The sequence below is a fragment of the Eublepharis macularius genome, chromosome 9 (genome assembly GCF_028583425.1).
Source record: "Eublepharis macularius isolate TG4126 chromosome 9, MPM_Emac_v1.0, whole genome shotgun sequence".
Classification (NCBI taxonomy): Eukaryota; Metazoa; Chordata; class Lepidosauria; order Squamata; family Eublepharidae; genus Eublepharis; species Eublepharis macularius.
Window position 1 is genome coordinate 47,895,950 of NC_072798.1, and position 23,622 is coordinate 47,919,571.

At 38.6% G+C, this 23,622-nt stretch overlaps 1 protein-coding gene across 2 annotated transcripts; it reads left to right on the top strand.

Annotated features, from left to right (window-relative positions):
• Nucleotides 1-3,581: 3,581 nt before the first annotated feature.
• USP44 (ubiquitin specific peptidase 44) lies at nt 3,582-23,408 on the top strand. Of its 2 annotated transcripts, none has more exons than XM_054988063.1 (6): nt 3,582-3,643; nt 12,420-13,920; nt 17,416-17,614; nt 18,654-18,762; nt 20,404-20,609; nt 20,932-23,408. In XM_054988063.1, the coding sequence occupies exons 2-6, from the start codon at nt 12,496-12,498 to the stop codon at nt 21,114-21,116; spliced, it is 2,124 nt and encodes a 707-aa protein (XP_054844038.1). In that variant the 5' UTR covers nt 3,582-3,643; nt 12,420-12,495; the 3' UTR covers nt 21,117-23,408. The 2 variants fall into 2 exon arrangements, with proteins under 2 accessions (XP_054844038.1, XP_054844039.1); XM_054988064.1 differs by lacking the exon at nt 3,582-3,643 and adding an exon at nt 8,190-8,264.
• The last annotated feature ends 214 nt before the right edge of the window (nt 23,409-23,622 follow it).

The following is a 23,622-nucleotide window of genomic DNA, read 5'->3' on the forward strand; positions in this document are numbered from 1 at the left end:
AAAAGCAAAGATAAAAATAATTGTCAAAGGGTCTGTTAGAAAAGAAAAAAATCAAAGTACAACAGAAAAGTAGTAAAAGAGCTGAGAAGCTGAGCAAGGAGGAGCAACCATTAGACAAGCTCCATTCAAATAAGCATTAGAATAGATTGTCACATCCTGCATTCTTAGGCAGAAAAGGCAGGAAGAGCAGTGATGCTTAGTGAGAGTTCAGTTAACAATCTGATGAATTTAAATTCTGTTGCTTATCTGGAGAATACTTAAATTAATAGGTTTCAATTCTTATCTGGAAGTAATTCCCATTTAAATCAATTTGAATTATTTCTGAGTTGCACAGGAAATGTTTGGGAGCTAGCATTCACAATGAATATTAATTTTGCTCAGGAGTTCTAGAGGGTAAGAATTGTGCTATTAATTATTCAGGGATATTCTAATTTATTTTCTACTTAAAACATACATTATAGTAGGAGGATGTTTCTCAGACGTCATACATTAGCTGAACAATCATGCAACAAATCACAGCTTTCCCACAAAGAGTTCAAAGTATCCTGTTGCAATTACATGCTGTACATGCTAAAGTTACCTTTACCTACTTTTACTTGGGAGTAAGCCCCATTGAACTCAGTGGGGGTTTGATTTGAGTAAGCATGCTAAGGGTAAGGCTTAGGGTTGCTAGCCTCTAAGCGGTAGCTGGAGATCTCCCGGAATTTCAACTGATCTCCAGGCAACCAAGACCACTTCCCCTGGAGAAAATGGCTGCTCTGTAGTGTGAACTCTATAGCATCATACTCCACTGAGGCTCCTCCCCTTCCTCAAACCACACCCTCTCCAGGCTTCCCCTCCCCAAATCTCCAGGAATTTTGCAACTTGGACCTGGCAACCCTAGTAAGTCTGCACATGACTGGAGTTCTCATTTTAACTCAGGAATATAATGCAAAGCATAAACACAATTAAACACTTGTATAAATCTTTCATATTGGTACTGTTACTTCTCTTTCTGGCACAGTTATGGTGTTTATTACCGCAATATTGCAAGAAACTCATACACACCCTTACCCCATCTCCCTATTTTATGATTTCTTGGTTTCAACTCTAAATTCTCTTCTAATGTAACACTGCAGCTCAGAACAACTAAAGGAAAAGACAACCACAGCAAGCAAGCTGGCCTCATCTTCACAGCAATTGCCTATAATTTCTTAAATGTGCTGTTTCTCTTTTAAATTGTTTTATTTAGTGCTTTGAATGCCATACACTAATTCATTATATTTATTATTATATTAGGTGGTCTTATTACTTATTTTTACTAATAGACAGCTTAATGGTAACAAAGAGAAATTTGGTAAAGGGATGGGAATTCTGAGGGACAACAGCTTTCTCAGTCTCATTTCATTTAAAAATATTTACATTTATAAATTTAACACCAAATGTTACAACTGAAAATGCTAATTTTTAACTTAAAAAAGGGGAAGCACTAATAAACCCCCTGATTTCCTACTATGAAGCTAGATCTTCAAAGAACACCTTTCCCCAAAAGCCAAAAGAACACATCATGGCCAAAGGGCAAACCATACATAGCTAAATCCTATGCAGATTAAGGAGCACTTGCACCCATAAGTTGTTTTACTTATTTATCCTACAAAGGATCAACTGACAGTGCAGTGCTCATAGTGTTCTAGTTTACAGTGTATTAAAGGCACTTTAAAATCTTTAAAATCCCAATTCCAGATTTAAAGTATTCCCGATTTAAAGTATTTTCTGAAATTATGACTATTCCTTAGCAATACAGGACATCAGTTATTACAGTTACATAGAACCTTCATGTTGCTAAGGTCAAAAAATTGATGGTGGAGGGGAAATGAAGCATATTCTTTAACCATTATCTGCCCATCCTGTCTTTATTGAACATACAGAAAGAAATTTCTTTATGCAGGATGACTATTAAGTAGTGATTTTCAAACTGGGTGAGGCCAAAAGGAAGTATCAAGTCTCTCACAGTTAATTGACATGACAAGAAGGAATAGGATGTCCTCGATGTGAAATTTGTGCTTCCCTTTGCATTATCCAGAAAATGGTTATTGTTGCTGCTCAGTAATGCTATATATTTATAAGTACTAAACATAAAAATATTGTTCAGTGTTAAATAATACATGATTCCTGCATTTTAGGTTGAGGACAGCAGGAATGTAGTGTACTTTGCAAATAAGTCCCCAAAAGTACAGTATATTGGACTAGTTTATATACTTCAGTTATACTCCACCTTTCTCACAGAGGACTCAAGGTTCTGAAAAACAAAATTTCAGTCCAGTAACACCTTAAAGTCCAAGATTTCCAAAGGTATAGTTTTTGAGGTTCTGAAAAGTGTAATAAAGTTACTTTAAAACCCCCATTAAACTCAAGGTTCTGAAAAGTGTAACAAACTTACTAAAAACCTCAACAGAAAGAAATTCTACTTCAAAAAGATTGAGAACTACTGCTGTAATTATGAGATAAAGTTTACTCCTCCTTCCACTCCAGCCTTCTATGCTCACCTTAACATTTTCAAGAGCTGCTCTGAGCCACTTCCCAGAAGCATCTTGCCGGCTTCTGTGAAAACCGGGTCGGAGTAGATGGCCTTTAGTTTGATCCAGTAGTGCTCTGAGCTAGATTGCATACGGAGGCCTGGGCCTTTTATTTATTTGCAGTGCATGGTGCATTTTAAACAACTTCTGTAAATAACAAATGGGAGTAATGAAGTACTGGCTTGAAAGTCTGAACTTTATGCCACGAACTTCCCGGCTCAAATCTAATTTCAGTTTTGTACTCCAAAACAGGGCAAGAAAGATGGAAATACTGGTCCATCTTACAAAGCTGCTGTAAGATTTACTGAGCTAATGTTATGCAAAGCGTTTTGGACCCTTGTTCAGATTTGCCAGGCATTATCACTATTAACGACATTTACTCGCAACTAAGTTCCATGGATTTCAATGCTGCGTCACGCTTCATGGAGCGGCATGATAAACAGACCAACCGTGAAAAGATGGCACAGCACCTTAAACATTTGGGGAATTATGTGAGAATGGCTGAGGAACCCACTGTTTGTGGCCCCCATCTACTGAGAGATGTCCTCCCCTTCCCACTTTGCATGTTCTCCAAGCAAGAAACACAATTTGTAAGTGCAGCGCTGCCTAAACCTTGAAAGCTCTTCTGCTTCAGGTAAGCTTATGCTTAAGAGGGTTGCAGCTAAACTGAGCAGAATGGTGAGGTAGTTGCCCAGTACTGCCATGAGCTCCGTAGGTAGCCTTGGGTAAGCCACTCCTCTCACATCAGTCCCAGTCTCCAGCTGTATTGTAGGGATAATAATGATTATCTCCTCCGTTAAACTGTCTAGAAGAGCGGGTTATTAGCACACTGTTTTTATTATTAAAAAGGGCAAGGCACAGGAGGGACCACTTGCTTTGGCCGCTTAGCAACGAGAGGCACAAGATAAGGCTCATCCTGAAAGAATATCCGCAGCGAATGCGCGTTTGTGCCTGAGAGAGCCTCACGGAGGGCGGACGACCGCGGCGCTGACGCCTTAAAGGGGTGGCGACTCGCGAAGCTGAAGAGCGGCGCGCACAAGATGGCGACGGCTGGCGAGCGGCGGCTTCGGAGACGGCGGCTTTATGAGGTACTGAGAACCACCAAATGGGCTGTTCCCCGCGGGGTGCCTCAGAGTAGGCGGGTGAGAATTGGGCCGCGTCCACCCTCAAGGAGGTGCAGGAGCGCAAGGTGGCGGCACCTGCCGAGGAGAGGGAGGAAAAAGGGTAGCAAGCGCCAGCCCTGGCTCGCCTGCAAGTGCCCTCCGCTCGCCCCATAGCTCCCGAGTTCGGTTTTGGCGCCTCTCCGAGGGAGCTGGCGAGAGGAGGGACCTTTCCCTACGCTCGCCTTGGGAAGTCTGGCTCCTCGACTACCACGAGGAAAAGCGGAGGTGTCTCAGCTCTTGGGGTGCTCTTCGCTTATTTTCTTCCTGTCGAGAGGGTGGGCGGGCCGGCCTCGGAGGCATCTCCGCTTCTTCTAGCCTTGCAAATAGTTTTAAGGGGTAGAAGCGTACGCGGAGGGCGGTCTCCGGGTGTTTTCGGCCTCGGGAGGTTAAAAGCCATTCCTGGTGACTGCTACATATTTTCTGTCTGAGGTGGTTATAGGGGAAGGGAGGGTGTAAGGCATGGCTCTTCTACCATCATCTGTCCGGGATTTCTTTCGATAAATTAGAAGATGTTTTCAGAGATGCAGCTTCTGACTTCCCAAAGGAAGCTCTGGTTGCAACTGAAATAAAGTTTCTGGGAAAAGGAGGATGTGAATCATAATTAATGTAATATAGTCACTACATTGCCACTTCCTATGAAACCTTGTCCCCTCCCCCTACAATATGCATTTTATTACTTGGAAAGTTGATGCAGTATATAGCGGATAAGATTACCACTGTTTACTCTTCATTGATTGATCTAGAAAAAACACTTCCTGCTTTTAGATGAATGAATCAGATTAAGGGAACCGATTGGTTTCATTTTTTTTAAAAGTAAGTTGCTGTGTTGGTTCAGAGAAAAATCCAAAACCAAGCACATGTAATGCCTTTTATTAAGACCAGCCAAAATAACAATACCGTGTACCTGTTTTGGGATTTTCCAGAGCTCTTCTGAGGCTGAATTTAAAAGCATGCTTACTGTGTTGTGTCAGGTTAGTCTTAACAAAAGATCAGTTAATTGTTGGAGAGCCCCATTTTCTTACTATCCTTAACTATCCTGATTGTCAGTAACAAAGGATAACCTTTAAGTGCTCCTGAAGGCTGTTATCCTCAGCACTGTTAATGGAAATAAGTTTTACTGAAATGTGGAATTTTTTTCCCACAATCAGGAGCCAGTAGCCAATGTGAGTACAAGAAACATTTCTTATTCATGTTAATTTCCTGAGGTATTTGCAAGCTGTGTGTATACTCAAGTAAACTTCACTGTTGTTTTGCTTACTCTCAAGTAATGATGTCTTAAGCATATTACTTTATAAATCAGAGTTCATTATAAATAAGCAGCCAAGTGCATTGTTTAAGCCATGCACTTGAATTCTTTTGTAGCGTTTAAGTAACTGATAATGAGGCACAGGCTTTTTTGAGTCTCCCTTCCTTAGGGCCTCTGGATAAATCTCATTGAAAGAATTTCAAAAGGTGTAGGGGAGAGAAAACCTATGAGACATTGGAAGCTAGCAGATTTGCTAATAAGTGAGCAAGGAGCTGTAATTAAATATAAATGATTATAAAGCAACATTGTATATGTGTAAAAAAAAGCTATCCCATTTTTTCTGGAATTCTGATGTGCTTTCTGTGTTCAAATAAAATTGGGCTAAAAAGATTGAAAGACTCCTTAACATGTCTCTTCTTAAATGGTTATGTTTGTTTACTTTATTTATACCCTGCCTTTTTCCCAGTGGGGACCAATTGCTCTTATTTAATTGATGCTATTAAAGGAAATTTAAATAAATGGAAGATACAAACATAGATCTCCACTGTTTTGACCTGTTTGGCCTTCAGTTCTCTGGAGAATTATGTATGCATCTCTGAGCTTGTTAGAATAATGGCAGGGTTAAAAAATATGTGATTGCTTCCTCCGTGGTTTTGGTAGCTACTGAAAGAAAACAAAAACTTAAAATGGCAGAGAAGCTTCCAGTCCTTTCTATTGACTTAAAATAAGGAACCACCAAAAATAAAACAAATTTGTATCCATGGTTGTTGTGGATTTTCCGGGCTGTATAGCCGTGGTCTTGGTGTTGTAGTTCCTGACGTTTCGCCAGCAGCTGTGGCTGGCATCTTCAGAGGTGTAGCACCAAAAGACAGAGATCTCTCAGTGTCACAGTGTCACACTGAGATCTCTGTCTTTTGGTGCTACACCTCTGAAGATGCCAGCCACAGCTCCTGGTGAAACGTCAGGAACTACAACGCCAAGACCATGGCTATACAGCCCGGAAAATCCACAACAGCCATCGTTCTCAGGCCGTGAAAGCCTTCGACAATCCCATTCTAAGTCAGTACAGGTGTGTGTGTGATTTATTTATACCCCACTTTTCTCCTTAATGGGAACCCAAAGCAGCTTATAACATTGTCCTCTCTCCATTTTATCTTCACAGCAACAACTATGTGAGGTAGGTTAGGCTAAGAGAGTGACTAGCCTGAGGTCACTGCGAAAGCTTCCAAGGCAGCGTGCAGATTCACATCTAGATCAGAGTATGACATTCTAACCACTGCATCACACTAGCTGTCCAAGTGATAACAGATGATTACAGTCCAAAGTTTAATGCACTTGTTTATTTTATTAAAATGTATCTTTTTTATAGTGGATTAAGCACTTAAAATTTAAATATATTTTATGTATTGTGATAAAGCAGAAACTTCATGATGTGAGGAGATACTAAAAATCTGGAGTTGAGTGTGATATACAGAGATTATCCAGATGTAGGGTACTGTATTCAACAGTGATAAAACTGACCATAAGGCTATATGTATCCTTTCCTGCTGTCCTGCACACACATGCCAAGCTGCTGAGTTCTGTTAGGAAAGCACTGTATATCTTAGGCACTTGACTTTAGCAGGAGAAGATTATGCCAGACCACCAATAAGAATGGGGTCATTTATGAAATATTACAAGGGCTCTTAAAGAAATTGGGAGAGGACTGGTGGGTCTTGAAGGAAGTCCAGATGTCCTTGGTGAGTGTTTTCAGCAAATGACACTCAGTAACTACAATTCTGCTGCTGATTGGAATAAATTTTGGGCGGGTACCTGTTTTCCAGAAGTTTTGGGGCTGTGTTTCTGGTTTTGAAGGCAGTGAAGAAATGCTTTTATTTATGCTGCAAAACAGTAAAGAGTCCAGTAGCACCTTTAAGACTAACCAACTTTATTGTAGCATAAGCTTTTTAACTTCTCCGGATTTATTTATGCTGTAACCTTGTCAGGCTTTTTTAGCAATTATGGAAAGCCTTTCAGTACTAATGAAATCTTACATATGTCATAGTTATGTATGAAGCTTAAATGCATTAAAGGACCTGTTTTTTCAAAAAGAGTTCCACTGGCTCTGCCTACAAAATTTTAAACAGACAATTTAACATAATAGTGACTGTGTGGCATAACAGATAATTGTTAGGGCTTGTCCAAGAAAGACCTGTTTTTAGATACCTGATCACTAGTGAAATTTGTTAGGTAACCTTGAATGAGCAACTATTTTTTGTCTAACACACCTCACAGGATTCCTTTAATAATAAAAAGGGAGGAAATTGCACCAGGCTAGGTGCTCCTCAGAGGAATAGCCTTATGTATCTGGCTGTAGTAAACTTGGGCAGGGGTGACCACAAAGCATTTAACAGGTAATAACACTAGTAGCACTGCCACGACATCGAGAATGATTTGTTTAAATGAGGATTATGCTGAAAACACTGTCTTTTTAAACAGCACCCCTTTTGCATAAACATAGCTTTCACATTGACATGAACAAGCAGAATATTTTTTTGGAAGTAACTGGTATTTTTAAAAAACTCCTACTTTATTTATTGATGGCTTTTGTTTTTTGGTGATTCTGTACACAGAAAATTTCTGCTTATTTGTACATCACTTTTACATTGTAAAGTATTCTGTTGGCTTGTGTACTGTATGTTTGTACTTCCCACCATCTATTGTCACTTCAGAGCTGGGAAACTGAGTTGAAACTTGGACAGAGTGACTTAAGTTAAGACCCCACACCTCAAATGCAGCTGTATTTTTTGGGTCCTCCTTGCTTTCAAGCCGAAAGAGTAAGACTTCGAGACTTATTTTAAGAGAGTATGTTGGCAGTTGGTGAGGAAATGGGAATCATGTTTTGTCACTGAATAAGTGCTTATATTTGGAAAAAAATAACCCCCTGGAGGTGGCTGTGTTAAGTTCTTGGAGAAGTCGAATTACAGTAGACATCATCATATCAAATGCTATTATACTGTTATATGAATACTAGTAGATATTTAAATATTCTAACAGACTAAGCTTTTTAAAGTAGTCCTGGTGCCTTTTCTAATTACATAAAGTGATATAAAAATAAGATTTTCTTTTGGAATAATAGTGTGTTTAAGCAAAAGATAGCTTCTATCTCATCTAATTTCTTGTCAGGTCGCTGGGTTGCATGTGAAATTGTTTAATGGAAAAAACCCCACGGCTGCATTCCTTAAGAATGCTTTTCTGGGAATAAGCCCCATTGAATAAATTTGAGGTTTATTTCTGAAGATACATGCAGAGAATTGCACTGTAAGTCACTTTTATCATGTGTTAGCTACACAATCTTACTACCCTTCAGAATTTTATCAGATTTTCTTTATGAATTTTGCTTTTAAAAAAAACATAGTTTAAAAAATACAGACAAATACTAGTTGCCTTTGCTGACTGTCTATTACAGTACTGAATTTAGTGCCCAAGTTATGTTTTAAAGCCAGTTGCTTACTGAGATTTTACTTTGAATAAGAGAAGATTTCAAGGTGAATAAAGAACCTTACCATTTTTGTCACAGTGTTACTAGTGGGTTTTTTTAACCTGTTCTCCATCCCTATTGGTAGCACGTGCACTTTCTGCTCTTTCTCTATGCCTGATAGTTCACAAATCTTTTGGCACCCTCATCTCTCATCTAAGCCCTCTCTTGTTCTTTTACTACTCCACAATTCTCTGTATACTCCATCTGAGCCTTACTGGCAGACCAAAGGCTCAGCTAGTCCAGGATCCTCTTTCCAAGAGTGAGGAGTCCCATGCCTTTGGAAAGCTTACACGGAGGGTGTGAAGGTAGTAGTTCCCAATTGTTTGTCCTTATCATCATGACTCTTAGCTGTAGATAAGACTGTCCTCCATGTCTTCCTACCCTCCATCAAAAGCATTTCTCCCCTGAGCAAGTATTGATCATCTCATTTTTGTCCCAATGAATTCCATAAGATAATTACGTATTTTGTGACATACTTCTGTCTGAGCCTTTCAGCAATTTTCATTGGGTCTCTCAAAGTTGAAGTATTGTGACAGGGGTAGAAAAATCATTTGGTCCACACCATAATTTTATAAATCTTTGCCATGTAATTTTTCATGTCTCATCCTGCTTTTCTTCCCTCTGGGGCTTTACAAAAAAAGATAGCTAAACAAAGCAAAATTTATCAAAAAAGCTAGCTAAATACCTAGCCTTTCCTTTTTAGGAAAATACTCTTGATGATGGTTTTAGTTGCATCCCCCTCCCCACTGCTTTCCCACTCTCTGATAGTCCATTTTGGTGAGTGCTGTCTGGTATTCCAAATATGACTGCATCACAGATTTTATATAAAGACATTGTCACACTAGCTATTTTATACTCAGCTGATTTCCTAATGATCTTTAGAATGGAATAGTAGTGTCATCCTCAAATGTGACTGCCTCCCTGCTCAGCCCTTATCCCAGGACATTTGTGAGTTAAATTGTTGCACATTTTTTCTCTCTCTGTAATCTCATTGTGTTTGGTCTCTTCTGTCTGCAACACCATAGGTCTCTCTGAGTTCTGTCTCTGTTATCCCTACAGTTAAAAGTATAGAGAGACTTGTTCACACAGTAATTACATAAACTACATGTGATGGCAGCAGACTGGCCTTTTTAGTCCTGGGTGATGTCACAGCCTAGTATAAAGTGCACAGATAGGAGAAAATGATTTTCAGAGAAAATGGGGCCATACAGGTGGGGTGTGTGCATGAGGACCTCTCCACTTTTTTCTGAATTCCCTTTCCTGGTTTTGTCTTCTTTCCGACTTGCAATACAAGAAGCAAACTCAGCTTCAAGAACATTATCAGCAAGGGGAATAGAGTATGGCTGGGTGGGGGGAGGTAAGCGATGGGAAGCATTCAGCTCCTCTCACCTGCATGTCCCTTTGCTCTAAAAATTAGATCCAGTTTCCAGCTGTGTACATAATTGGAACAAGGTCCAAGTTTAAGCAAACAAATCTGAAGAAGGAGTCTGAAATGAAACTCTAGCCTGCTTAGCTACAACAGAATAGAAAAACTAGTGTTGGCCTCTCTATCCAGGCAGAAGAAGAATATACAACTTAATGAGTCTATAATACTTTTGGCCTTGCTGGGATTTTGCCCTTTCCCTACTGCCCATTTCAACAATGAACAAAAGCTGGGTTATTTTCTGTTTCTACCTTCCTTCATTGCAGTTAATATTGCATTATGATGATGTCTCTTTATATTTGGGACTGGAAGTCTCCCTTAACACTGAGCTCTCTTACATTACTTTAGTTTTAATGTGGGGAGTTTATAATTCAAAATTTATTTTAAAATTATCTGGATTTTATTCAGTTTTTGTTGACATATCCAATGATGATGTAAGAAACATGAATACAAATTGAGAAGGGATATTAGTTTTAGCTGCGACTTGACAGCACTTTCCACCACCACCACCACAAGACCTATAATCCAAGGGCTTTCTGGTTTTAAAGGGATACTACCCAAATTCCTCTAAATGTTTCATACTATTTGTAAATACTGAGTTTTAATATTGTTACAACTTTACCACTGTCCTTCTGCACCATTAGACCAGCTAATAGTTTGCCATATTACCATGTTCAAATATATTCTTTTTTTTTTGTTAAAAAATGGAAGCAACTTTGCAGCAGGATGGTCCAGGTAGCCCAGTCTCATCAGATCTTGGCTGCTAAACAGGATTGGCTCTGGTCATTATTTGGAGGGGAGACCACCAAGAAAGTCCAAGGTTGCTATCAGAGGCAGGCAGTAGCAAGCCACCTCTGTATGTAATCTTTCCCTATTTGCGTGCGGGGAGGGGGGTGTCTGTCACCATAAGTCAGCTGCGACTTGACAGTACTTTCCACCACCAGAAGGGGATCTATAATCTGAGAGTGTTCTGGTTTTATAGAGATCTTCAGGATATACATAAGATGAAGTAGTGAACATCTACTAACTTCTTTATTTTTGAGCTACCTTTAAATTTTTATAACGTTAATAAACTGCCACTATCTTCTTTACTTTAAAAAGTCTTTATTTTGAAGATGGTTATTCTCCTTGTCTTTTTTAAAAGTCTTACCAAATGATGATATTCTCTCGAATGTATTGTTTTTGAAATCTGTTTCAGTACTTAAGAACCTGGATCTTTATCTCTTGAGAAAACAATATATTTAGAAAAACAGCCTGACAGTCTCTTTATCTCTCTACCTACCTACACAGACACACACACACACACACACTGTCATACTTGCGTGGGCACAGCATTTATGTGAGACCCATTGCAGATGCCTGTATGGTTTACTCATGAGTGATGAAGTTCTTATAATGGTAGCAGCTCAGATTATACTGCCTTTGTTTAATTCAAACATCTCAGAGCTTCCTAGATGTGAATCACGTCTCTCAAGCCTCTTATCCCACATGCTTTTGTCAGGGAAACATTTTGCCTATGCTAGGTGTATGGGAGATGCCTGTACCATAAGAATCTTGCATGAGGGCCTTGGGGCCATCTTTCCTTCATTTTTTTCATTACCTATGTTAGGAAAGTTTATTGCATGATCCTCTTGTCTGATAAATGTTCTTTTACTGGGTGCAGCGGGGCAGGGAATGGTATGGTCCCAACGAGTCCCGTTGCAGGGCTTTGTATATGATCTTATTTTATTATTTATCTCTTGCTTTGATCCCCAGTTGGGACTCAAAATACCTTAAAAACAAAAAAGAAACAGGAGGAGAGCTTTTGAACATGGAAGAGATCCTGCAGCCTTTCTCTCTACTAGCAGATCTTCCTCCCAGCTCTAGGTCATAACCCTCATAGGCTATGAGAATGAGTGCCCATGGGCTTATGCATCTATGTAAGCCTTACATATCTGCAAGCAGAGGAGAAACTAACTGAGCACAATCTTATGGAACCAACTAGCAGGGTTCACTACTAACTCAGCCGGATCTTACTGAGCTAGCTAGCAGGGTTGTCACTACTTCCTGAACTTACACTCTCCTGTTCCTAAAACTGGGCTTTTCGTTGGCTAAAAATTATGTTGCAGTTTATAAACGTGTCTCGAAGTTAGTTTCCTATACAAATAAACTTGTAATTCATTTTAAGATCTTATTCCTGAGCTGGGTCCTTTTTAATTACATTGTGGACAATTTTAAGATGGAATGCATTTAAGAGACACTATTGGTGATCGTAATTAAATGTTCTTAAATGTTCTTATTGTGCTGTTTTATGTGAGAAGCTCTAGGAGGTAGATTATTACTTCCAACTCTGTCTGATATTCTTGAAACACTGGTTTTATTTTAACACTTCTCTAAAGACTCAACCGAGGTAATTTAATGCAACCAGATTGACTGTAAATTTTAAAAAGTGAACATAATTGTAAGAATTGTATGAGCAAATGCCCACTCTTTCTGAAACTAAAACAAGCAAAATTAATTTTTATCCTCACAGGTCAAAATGCAAACACTAAGCGAACTGTTTGTATGATGGATTTCTGTAGTATTTTATCAGCATTACAATATTGACAATGGATAAGTGTAAACATGTAGGACGGCTGCGGCTTGCTCGGGATCATTCTATCGTGAACCCTCACAAATGGCATTGCATGGTGTGCAATACTACAGAATCTGTATGGGCCTGCCTCAGCTGCTCACATGTGGCTTGTGGAAGATACATTGAAGAACATGCACTAAAGCACTTTCAGGAAAGTAATCATCCTGTGGCATTGGAAGTTAATGAGCTGTACGTTTTCTGCTACCTTTGTGATGACTATGTTCTTAATGATAATGCAACTGGTGACTTAAAACTCTTGCGAAGTACACTAAGTGCAATCAAGAGTCAAAACTATGACTGCACTACTCGTAGTGGCAGGACTTTGCGATCAATGGGCACAAGTGATTATCTTTCCCATAATAATGCCCAAGCTTTGCTTCGTAATCAAGACCGTATGTTCACAGCTTTGTGGCATAGAAGGCATGCATTAATGGGTAAAGTGTTTAGATCTTGGTTTGAACAGACACCAAGTGGGAAAAGAATTTTAGAAGAAGAGAAGCTAAGAGAAGAGGCAGAAGAAAGAAGAATCAATGCTAGGAAAAGAAGAGAAGAGCGGAAGCGCCAGCTGAAGGAAGAAATGGAAAAAATGCCTCCAAGGAAGAGCTTTCGCTTGCAAAATCAAAGTAGAGAATCCTCAGAAGTATCTCTCTATGCACTAAAAATGCTCCCAAATTTGGACTCTGCTGCAGAGCTGAAAGTTACAGCTACCTCAGAAGAAGTAAGATTAAAAAAAATTAATGACTCTCCAATTAAACGACGGCCTACAGTGACTCCTGGTGTAACAGGATTACGGAACTTGGGAAATACATGCTATATGAACTCTATTCTTCAGGTGTTGAGTCATTTGATCATATTTCGTGAATGTTTTTTAAAGCTTGATTTGAACCAAACTCAAGAGATGTTAGCTGCAGTGAGTGGGAAAACAAGATCATCCTTTAAGCAGCATCCCCCATCTGCTGGTTCTGTTTTTCTTGTGAACAAAAGCCAGGTGAAGACAAAGGCATCTTTAATGAGGCGATGTAGTGTGTCCTCAGGCTTAAGTGGTGGAGCATCAAGTAGTAGGAACATGGAACTTATTCAACCTAAGGAGCCAAGTTCAAAGCACATTTCTCTTTGTCACGAACTACATACATTGTTTCAAGTCATGTGGTCTGGCAAGTGGGCTTTGGTATCTCCTTTTGCCATGCTCCATTCTGTGTGGAGACTCATTCCAGCCTTCCGTGGTTATGCCCAACAAGACGCTCAAGAATTTCTCTGTGAACTTTTGGATAAAGTACAGCAGGAATTGGAGACAGCTGGGACAAAGTGTCCCGCCCTCATTCCCACTTCTCAAAGGAAGCTCATTAAACAGGTTTTGAATGTGGTCAACACCATTTTCCATGGACAGCTTTTAAGTCAGGTATGTTGTGGGTATTTATAGCAAAAACATATGAAGTAAATCATTACAAATGAGTTAATCTGAACAGTAAGTTGAAAATATAAGGTATTCAAGTGTATCCATGTCTATCAAAATTATTCAGTGCTATAGAAACGTATCAGGACCCTTACAGCAAAGTAAACATAGGAACATATGAAACTGCCTTGCATAGTAGTTTTAAAAGATAAACCCATCAAGTGCTAAGTACACCAGTGAAAACGTTTTCAGTTTCTGAGAGTATTTTCTTAGCTGTTGTTACAGTATTCTGGGAATTTCAGTTTTCATGTTTTATTGGCTAAAAATATATAGTTCTCAAAATAGGAATCTTTCTATTCTATTACTCTTAAATATTGTTAGCCTGCACTACTAGTAGAGTGGGAAACTACCCCCCCATACATCAATAAACAGCTGTTCAGCAATCTTACTTGACATGCAGTAAGAGAACTTGAAAAATGACTTTCTGATGTAGCCAGGGTTGCAGGAGCTGTATAGCTGGTATACGGAATTTAGGTAATAATAATAATAACCGATTTATATACCGCCCTTCAGGACAACTTAATGCCCACTCAGAGCGGTTTACAAAGTATGTAATTACTATCCCCGCAACAAAACATCCTGTGAGGTGAGTGGGGCTGAGAGAGCTCCCGCTAACTAGCCCAAAGTCACCCAGCTGGCTTCAAGTGGGGGAATTAAATCCAGCTCTCCAGATTAGAGTCCTGCCCTCTTAACCACTACGCCAAACTGATAATCAGATTGAAGATTATTAATGTCACTACATCAGTGGGCTATAATCATCATTCAGTAAATTATTAAGAATGTTGGTGCTGCAAATCAGTGACTATAGCAACTTACAAGCTCTTAGAAAATGTTTATAAGGGGAGAACGGGTCAGTTATGAAATCCTAACAGCTCTAAGATACAAAAGATGCTGGTCTTACAGCAGCTGTTAACTTCTTGCAGACTTGAAGGAAACCTAAGTTAGAAGATCAGAGAAAGAAGGCATTAGAGTATCTTTCCTGATGTGTAATGAATACTGATTGTGACATATTCATATCAGAGGGCTAAGTAATGAGTGAACATATTCAACTGTAAATTAATATCTTCTGAAGCTGTCTTGGCCTTCTGCTTCACTTAGTAAATGGTTTATTTGTAGCAGGATATTGTATTAAAGTATATTACTATTAATTTTTTCTTAAGTATTGAAAAAAAACCCAGCATAAACTAATCCAGGAACAAAATGGGAATATAATTATTAGCCAGTTTTGAACAAGAAATCTTTCCACACAACACAGCTATGCAGTCTGGTGCAACCTGTTGTGTTTTGAGACACACATTAGGAGAAACCGAGATCTGGAACTTGAGGGGGGTTTTCAGGTCAAAGCTGACTTGAATTTCTTATGACTGAATTGAGATGCTTGTATAATCCATGCTTGCAACATAGATGGCTGCAGCTGCTGTAGCTTTTCTACTTACCTAGTATAACCCCTTCTTTTAAAACCAACTGGTTTTGATATGATGCAACATCAGAAACATGCTTACCTTAACAACAAACATTTTATTTAACTAACATCTTGTCAGCATGTTACTTTTCTTTTAAGAAAGTAAATATAGCTATTAATAGCTCTGTTAATTAATCAGTTAACACAGAGCACTTCCACTGACTTTGATGACTGCTCTGGAAGAAATGGCTTGTGAATTTCAGCCATAGTCTTTTACAACTATAGTTGTTTTATCAGAGCTCCCCTAGTATTCCTGGCATGCTGACTCTTGAATGCTTGCATTAGTCTTCCTTGCCTAAAGCACTAGACAAACATCTGACAATGCTGATGTTAAAACACTCTGTATTGTCGAAGGCTTTCACGGCCGGAGAACGATGGCTGTTGTGGGTTTTCCGGGCTGTATTGCCATGGTCTTGACATTGTAGTTCCTGACGTTTCGCCAGCAGCTGTGGCTGGCTGGATGCCAGCCACAGCTGCTGGCGAAACGTCAGGAACTACAATGCCAAGACCACAGCAATACAGCCCGGAAAACCCACAACAGCCATTAAAACACTCTGTTGTACAGAGTGATCTCTGTCAATCAGTTGCAGTATTGGACCTTAGAGATGATCTGGTGAGGATATTTTATTGAGTTGGCAGAGCAGCCCATTTGGTATTCAGGTGGCAAGTTGATAGCTCTGTGTGCCTACACTTCTCACTTAGATGCTTGTGCAGAATTAAAATAAACAGGGCAGAAGAGTACTTAAAGCTAACTATGTTCCATAAAATACATGCCATGAAGCAGGACATCTTCCTGAGCTGTACATCAAAGTACCGTCATACTATTTTATAGGGGACTCCTCATGAAACAGCTGGCTTTCTAGAGTATTATCATGTTGGATACTATGGAAGAGCAGGTGTGTAAACTCTCAGATGTAAAATAATTTTACTGTGCTTGTCCTTCATAATTTATTTTCCTACTTTAGATTTATTTCTAGAACATGTAATGAAACTTTTGTACTGTTTACATGAATGCCAGTGTAATTTTTACCTTCAAGTTACCACTTTTATTGCTTCATTATAAATATATGGAACATAAGAAAACATTAAAATTTATAAAATATTTTCAAGTAAGGTTATTTATAGCCTTTATATATGAAACGTTCAAACTAATAGAATATAAATAGTTCACTAGGAGAATAATTATAAATGTATTAAAATAGCAGCATCTGATTTGGGTGGTTATTTGTATTGAGGTCCTGATATCTATAACTCTGATTAAAATATTTTTTAGAATCATAAATCTACTTGAAAAGCCTTTTTCAGAGACAATGGAGAACTGTACAGAAAAAACAGTGGTAATACGGCCTCTGAAACTATGGTAACAATAAGGACTAAAGAGCACAAAGAACTTTCACTGAGCAGTAGTGTTGTAGTTTTATTGGAATAAAATTATAAAACAGTAAAAGCCTATAATGTTTATTTAGACTGAAAGTACAGAATAGAAAGCAAGAGCAACTGTGTTGGTTAAGAAAAAGGAGATTCCTCTTGGTCATAGTAGTTAATAGCCATTAATGGACCTAACCTCTATTAATTTTGTCTAATTCTCTTTCAAAGGCCATTGCTACATGCTGTGGCAATGAATTTCATAGATTAATTTATCATTGTGTGACAGGTGCTTTTTTTGTATCCTGACTCTACTACACATCAGCTGTGTTGGATGTCCTCAAATTCTAGCATGGGAGAGGGAGACAGAGTTCTCTCTATAAAATGCACAGAGTGAAGGAAGTAGATAGGAAAAAAATGTCATGTCCCCACCACACCTTATCTGACTTTTTTGTAAACAAACAAAAATTAGACATTAAAGTGGTGCTGATGCTTTGACATAAAATAAACTTTTTCATCTGTGATTGCTGTACACTTACTTGCCATTTCTGTTATTGGAAGTGTCTGGGTCAAGGATGGAGTATTCCAGTATAAGTGATGGTTTGTCTTGACAGGTTACGTGTCTTGTTTGTGACAATAAGTCAAATACTATAGAGCCCTTCTGGGACCTGTCACTGGAATTTCCTGAAAGATACCACTGCAATGGGAAAGAGACAACCTGTCAACATCCCTGTTTATTGACAGAAATGTTGGCCAAGTTTACAGAGACAGAAGCCTTGGAAGGAAAGATATACGCATGTGATAAGTGCAACAGTGAGTAAAGGCAGTATGTACTCATGCATCTGTTCTCCATATAAAATATGAACTAGTTTTAGTTAAGAATACTGCTACTATCAGTGCATTTTCTTTAAATAAAATCAGAAAAAAGATCATTCTTCCTGACTGTTCAGCAATAAGAATAAAAATAGGGTGGAGTTTTGAACTCCCATGTGTTTATTTTAAACAAAGGAAATGTTGAGAATTTTTTAGCATATAAATGCATAACAAATCAGTTCACTACCAGTATTTCATTCCAAGTCCTATAAATATTGGTGATGTTGTATGTTCACCAGTACCTGACTGCATAAATGATATAGTTGTATTTTGAGTATTTCGCAGGATAGTTTCAGAAGTGGATTCTGATTAACTTAGCTCTGTATATTCATAGATTCCTTTATATTTTTATCTTACTGAGAAGTTGTAAAATTGAAGTACAGAATGAGTCTGTTTTGACTTACTGTGTTGGTCTGCAGTAGATGAGCAAGGTTCAAGTCTGGTAGCATCTTAAAGACCAACAAGAATTTCCAGGATTATAAGCTCTTGAGTAGAGATGGGCACGAACCAAAATACGAACCAAAGTTCATGATGAACTGGGCTGGTTCGTGGTTTGTGAACTGGTGATTTGTCAGAGCCCATTTCTGACAAACCACCATGAACTTTAGGCTGGTTCATTTGGTTCATCACTGCAGACAGCCGGCGCCAATCAATCAAGTTTCCTAGGCAACAGGGGATGGACTTCCTGCAGACATTCTGCTGACCTGGAAGTGGCCTTCTGCTGGCCTGGAAGTGAAAATTTGTTGACCTGGATGTGACGTTTTCATAAACCAAACGAACCAGTTCGTGAACCGGGGCAGGTTCATGAAAGTTCGTGGTTCGTGAAATGCGACGAACCACGAACCGCATGGTTTGGTTTTTTACTGGTTCGTGCCCACCTCTACTCTTGAGAGTCAAACTCCCATATCCAATTTGTGTGTAATGTAGGACATAGTCTGTTCTTAATGTAAGCGGAGGATTTTTTTACTCTTTATTTCAGCAAAACGAAGAAAGTTTTCTTCCAAGCCAGTTATACTTACAGAAGCACAAAAGCAGCTTATGGTGTGTCGACTACCTCAAGTTCTGCGATTACACCTTAAGCGGTTCAGGTAATCTATACATATATAAATAGAATATGGGCTGGGAGCCCTCAAAGAGTAGTAGCTCTTTTATTCCTTTAAGAATGATACATCTAGTGTGTAAATAAGGTTTCTTGAGCTTCCAGCAAATGCTCTTTTTAGACTCTTTTCCAGTATCTATGCTGCAATGTATTAAGAATGTTGTGGTAAAACTGCTGGTAGTGATTGAGCTTCTGTGGATGTTATGTTCTTGAAAATTTCACCTTCTGGAGCGGCAAAGGTATTGGCCACCAGAATATTAATATTCCAGCTTTAGTAAGAGGGAAAAATACAGTAAGTTTTATTGAATTAAAGCATACTTCAATGACAGAGAAACAATATTGGGACAATTGAGGGTTCCAGAAGGTCCATAGGCAGGATAATTGAAAGAAAAGGGCAGAATCACTTGGTGAGTTGCGTATAGAAATACAAGGAAAGGTTAGATGAAAGAGATGGAGACCTGGAGGAAAAGTAATGCATACAAGGAGGAACATAATCGGGGCCCTAGGCTGTATGCTTTGGGCGGGCTAGACAACTTGTATTAATGAAGGCCTATTCCTCGCAATCAGTTTAGGGCAATTCAGATTCTCTTGATCTCCTGATTTCCACACATGGAAAGGAGGTGTGAGATGCAGAATCGACCTTTCCCTTGCTGTTTCCTGACTTTTTTTCTGTGCTCACAAAAGGCAATATGATGCATGTACTGAATTTTTTTTAAAAAAGTGACGTTGGCTGCAGCCGCCATAAAAGACAGCTCTAGACAGACACATCTCAACATGTCTGCTGATGCTAAATCGCATTGATATTGAGCTGTGCAGATTGAGGAGACCCCCCCAAGCCAATTAAGCACAGATTGGTGTGAATACCCAGAAACACCAGCTTAAAGTGTGACGTGCAGAATAAGCTGAAGTTTGGTAGTAGGCAATGAACCGAAAACCAAGAATCTGAAGAAATGTGTGGTGGACAAGAAGACAGTGAAGCTGAGGCAAAATTTTACATAAGGTGCAATGACAGCAGTTTAACCTTTGGCAGCAGGTGATAATACAAGCAAAAGAACTCTAGCTGGAGATTGTGGACTGAAGGAACCAAGGGGTATGCCAGGTCAGAACAAGAGAACTGAGTTGTACAGAAGGGAAAATGCCACCAGTATTGGGTTCCCCCCTCCCCCATTTACTGCAGGATGAAGATAAAAGCCACAACTGATGACACTTTGCTTCCATAAAACTTCTAAAAACCTTAAGTGGGGAGTCAAGCCCAAGAGGTGAGAGGCAGAGGGTTCATGTCACAAACAGGTTTAAACTAACTAGTTAGCTAACTGCTGTGAAGGAAAAGATAGTGAAGGCAAGCCCTGAACTAGGGCATTTCAGCAGGCTGTCATAGGAGCTTCTACAGTGGGGCATGAGAAAAATGAATATGGTGGACAGTTTTGTCTTATTCCACTGTGACAGTAGCTCTGCTTTTTAGGAAAAAATTGTTGTCATAATTGAAGCAGATACATAAACCCAGTCATCAATTATAGACAAACTCTAATCCACAGATGGGCTACAGTGGAGACTTTCAGTCTTCACTTATATTGGAAGTACCTCTGTAAGAACCAGAAAAATAACCTTTTAATTTTTTTCCTTTCTCAAGATGGTCAGGACGTAATCATCGTGAGAAGATTGGTGTACATGTTAGCTTTGATCAGATACTAAACATGGAACCTTATTGCTGCAGAGACTGTCTAAAGTCCCTTGTACCGGACTGTTTTATCTATGACTTGTCTGCTGTTGTGATGCATCATGGGAAAGGATTTGGCTCTGGCCACTACACAGCTTATTGCTATAATTCAGAAGGAGGTATGAGTTTAAATGTATATAATAAAACATTACTGCTTCTGATAGTAATTTTCTGCAATTACTTTTTTAACACCATATATAGAATTTCTGAACATGCTTGATGTTGGTCTCCTTTTAAGATTTCAGCAACAACCTTAGAAGTCAGTATTGGATCTGGACACTGCATATCATCATTTTTATAAATAGAGAATTTTTTCCTGCAGTACTTAGCTATTTCTCTATAAAGCATAACGCCTGTTTCCTAGTTGGTAAATCTTACAAGATTTAATAAGAAATAATAAATGCAGTGATAATTTTCCTTTGTTTTGATGTTCTGTTCCAGGATTCTGGGTACACTGCAATGATTCCAAGCTCGATATGTGCACTATGGAAGAAGTATGCAAAGCCCAGGCCTACATCTTGTTTTATACTCAACGAGTTACTCAGGCAAATGGACAATGTAGAACCTCGAGTCTTGGTTTACCACCTGTAAAACAGCCAAATACTGAGGTTAATTGTTCCAGTTGAGATGTTAGCTAATCTGGAACCTATTTTACTGTGTATAAGTCTTGAGTTGTACATATATTGACACATGAAAGTACAGTATCGTACTTCATTTAGTCCTGTGAAACAATGTACATGTTGATACTTGTTTTGTATTAGCTGATCTAAGCACTCATTTTGGGAAAAGTTTAGTATAAATTAATACTTCATAGTGAGGGTATGTAACTCCAAAGTGACTAGGATTTTGATACAGCTATTTTTGAAAGAAAATTGCAATTTGAATTTTTAAATCTTACCTCAAGCTGTTTTTCAGCATTTTTATATTTTGGTAATCATTTGTTGTAGAAAGCATAGGTGAAGAATTTCAGTGGACAACTTTGTGTAATTGTTTTTTATTTTTTTTTAAAAATGTACTAGTGTATTTTATACAAAACTTCTTTGCTGCCTTTTGACTGCAGGAATCTCATGTCAGCCATCTCTTATTTTTCCTAGACTGTAGTGACTAGAGGGGCCACCTTTTGAATGTGTGATTCAGTTCCTATAGTTGATAAAGGGAGATTTATGAAAGCTTCAGCAATATGAGCTATCCTGCTTGTTATTTATTGGCCAGTAATTATCCTTTATCCATTCATAGAATTTTTCAATATGATCAGAAAATAATTCTGTTAAGGGATGGAGGATCGCTGTGGTAATGAATTCCCCCCAAGTCAGCTGCACAGTAAGTGAAGTAACTGATTAGCAATGGGCACTCAATTAGGTTAACCTCTCAGTTTCTTCAGAAAGAGTTATTTCATGAACCTTGTATCTCCCCCCCCCCCCGGCTCTTTGCATCTTTCTACCTTTTCTCCAGTGGATACTCAAAAGTAAATCAATCATTTTAGTAGCCTGAAGTTCTGATACTCTTTGATATGGGTTGGCCATTAATAAATCTATTGTAGTCAAATCATTATTATAAACTTGGAAGTTTATAATAGTATAGAAGTATAGTATAGAAGCATGTGAAACAGCTGGACTAAGTATTTCACTGAAGACACAAAGGGAATTTGACAGTAGCAGACAGACGCCTGTATTTCATAGGTGTCAACCCATAGACAGCTGAGAGATGGCAGTATTTTCCCCCTTCCCTTTCTAAACTCTTACTAGGCAGCATGTAGTAATTTAAATGGCTATAAGAAAAGTCACCTCAATAAGGAAGAAATGCATACTAAAAGTAAGGGCAAGTAAATCTTACACAAGCAATATGCCTACTTTGATTACTTCAAGTACCTACTACAGCACGTATCTAGCTTCCACAAAAGACTCACAGCAGGACATGTAAAAAGAAGAAGCTGAAAGAAAGACAAGTTTTTTAAAAAGGCTGTGAGAATAGAGGCAAGAATAGAAAGCATAGAGAAGCAAGGCTGTTTTGGAAGTACCACATCTAAAATGTAGTAATTTAAGCTATCTTCACTTCCACTTGGGGAAGCCTGTTATGGCAAAGTTAAAGCAGCCTTTACAGGATTGCTAGCCAAATGGTAATTGCAAGTATCTTTAATGGCTAGCCATGCCTTTTACCTTATTGCTTGTGCTACCTATCATATCTTCAGAATTCAGATTTTTCTCTGTGCGGCTCACTGTTCAATTTTAACCCCTATTATAAGTAACACATGGATGCCTAATCTTAGAACAACAAGACAATCTGTCAGTTGGGAGACTCAGCTATGGAGGTTGCTGAGTATTCTTGGGTCAGGCACACATTCACTAACCTACCTCACTGAGTTGTTGTAAGTATAAAATCGAAGAGGGGAGAACTGTCTAACATTCTAAGCACCCTAGAGGCTTAGAATGGCAAAATTATGCAGCAATTTATATTTTATACTTTGTATACCAGTGACTTGGCACCAGCTGCAGGTATTTTTGAGATACTTTCAGGTTTTCAAGCAATTTTAAACAAAGGGTTGAAACAGTTGCTCTATTTGCAGTCTTGTTTTAACTGTACACTTCTTCCTAAGTAAATTACTAAAGGCTTGATAAAAAGTATTCTGTACCCATCTAGTACTAGTGTGGAAACTACCTAAAATTAAAGAACAACCCTGGATCCAGCTTTCAGAATTAAGAAATGGATCTCAAAAGAATTTAGATCTAATTATGTATGCTGCCAGACTTAAAAGAAACAATAATCTAGACAAAAAAAACCATAGTTCCTATTGGTGGAAGCTCAAATTTTATTACATTAAGACAATTTCCAGGTCATACGCTGTATACTGCAAACAAAAAAACCCCAATCCAATTTCAGTAAAATTTATACGTACCAGCTATAGTAAAAAGAAATTCACCATTCATACAACTCCATCAGAAGATAGCCTAACAATTTACAATACTTACTCATATTACTAATTATTTTATTTAAAAATTTAATACAGGTTACTGTTAAGACATGTTTTCTGCTCTTTTGTTTGTATTGCAAAACTTCTATACCTCTCCCAGCTATTTTAAGTTTCAACTTTACTGACACTAGGTGGGTACAGAACTGAAATTATCAAGCTCTTAT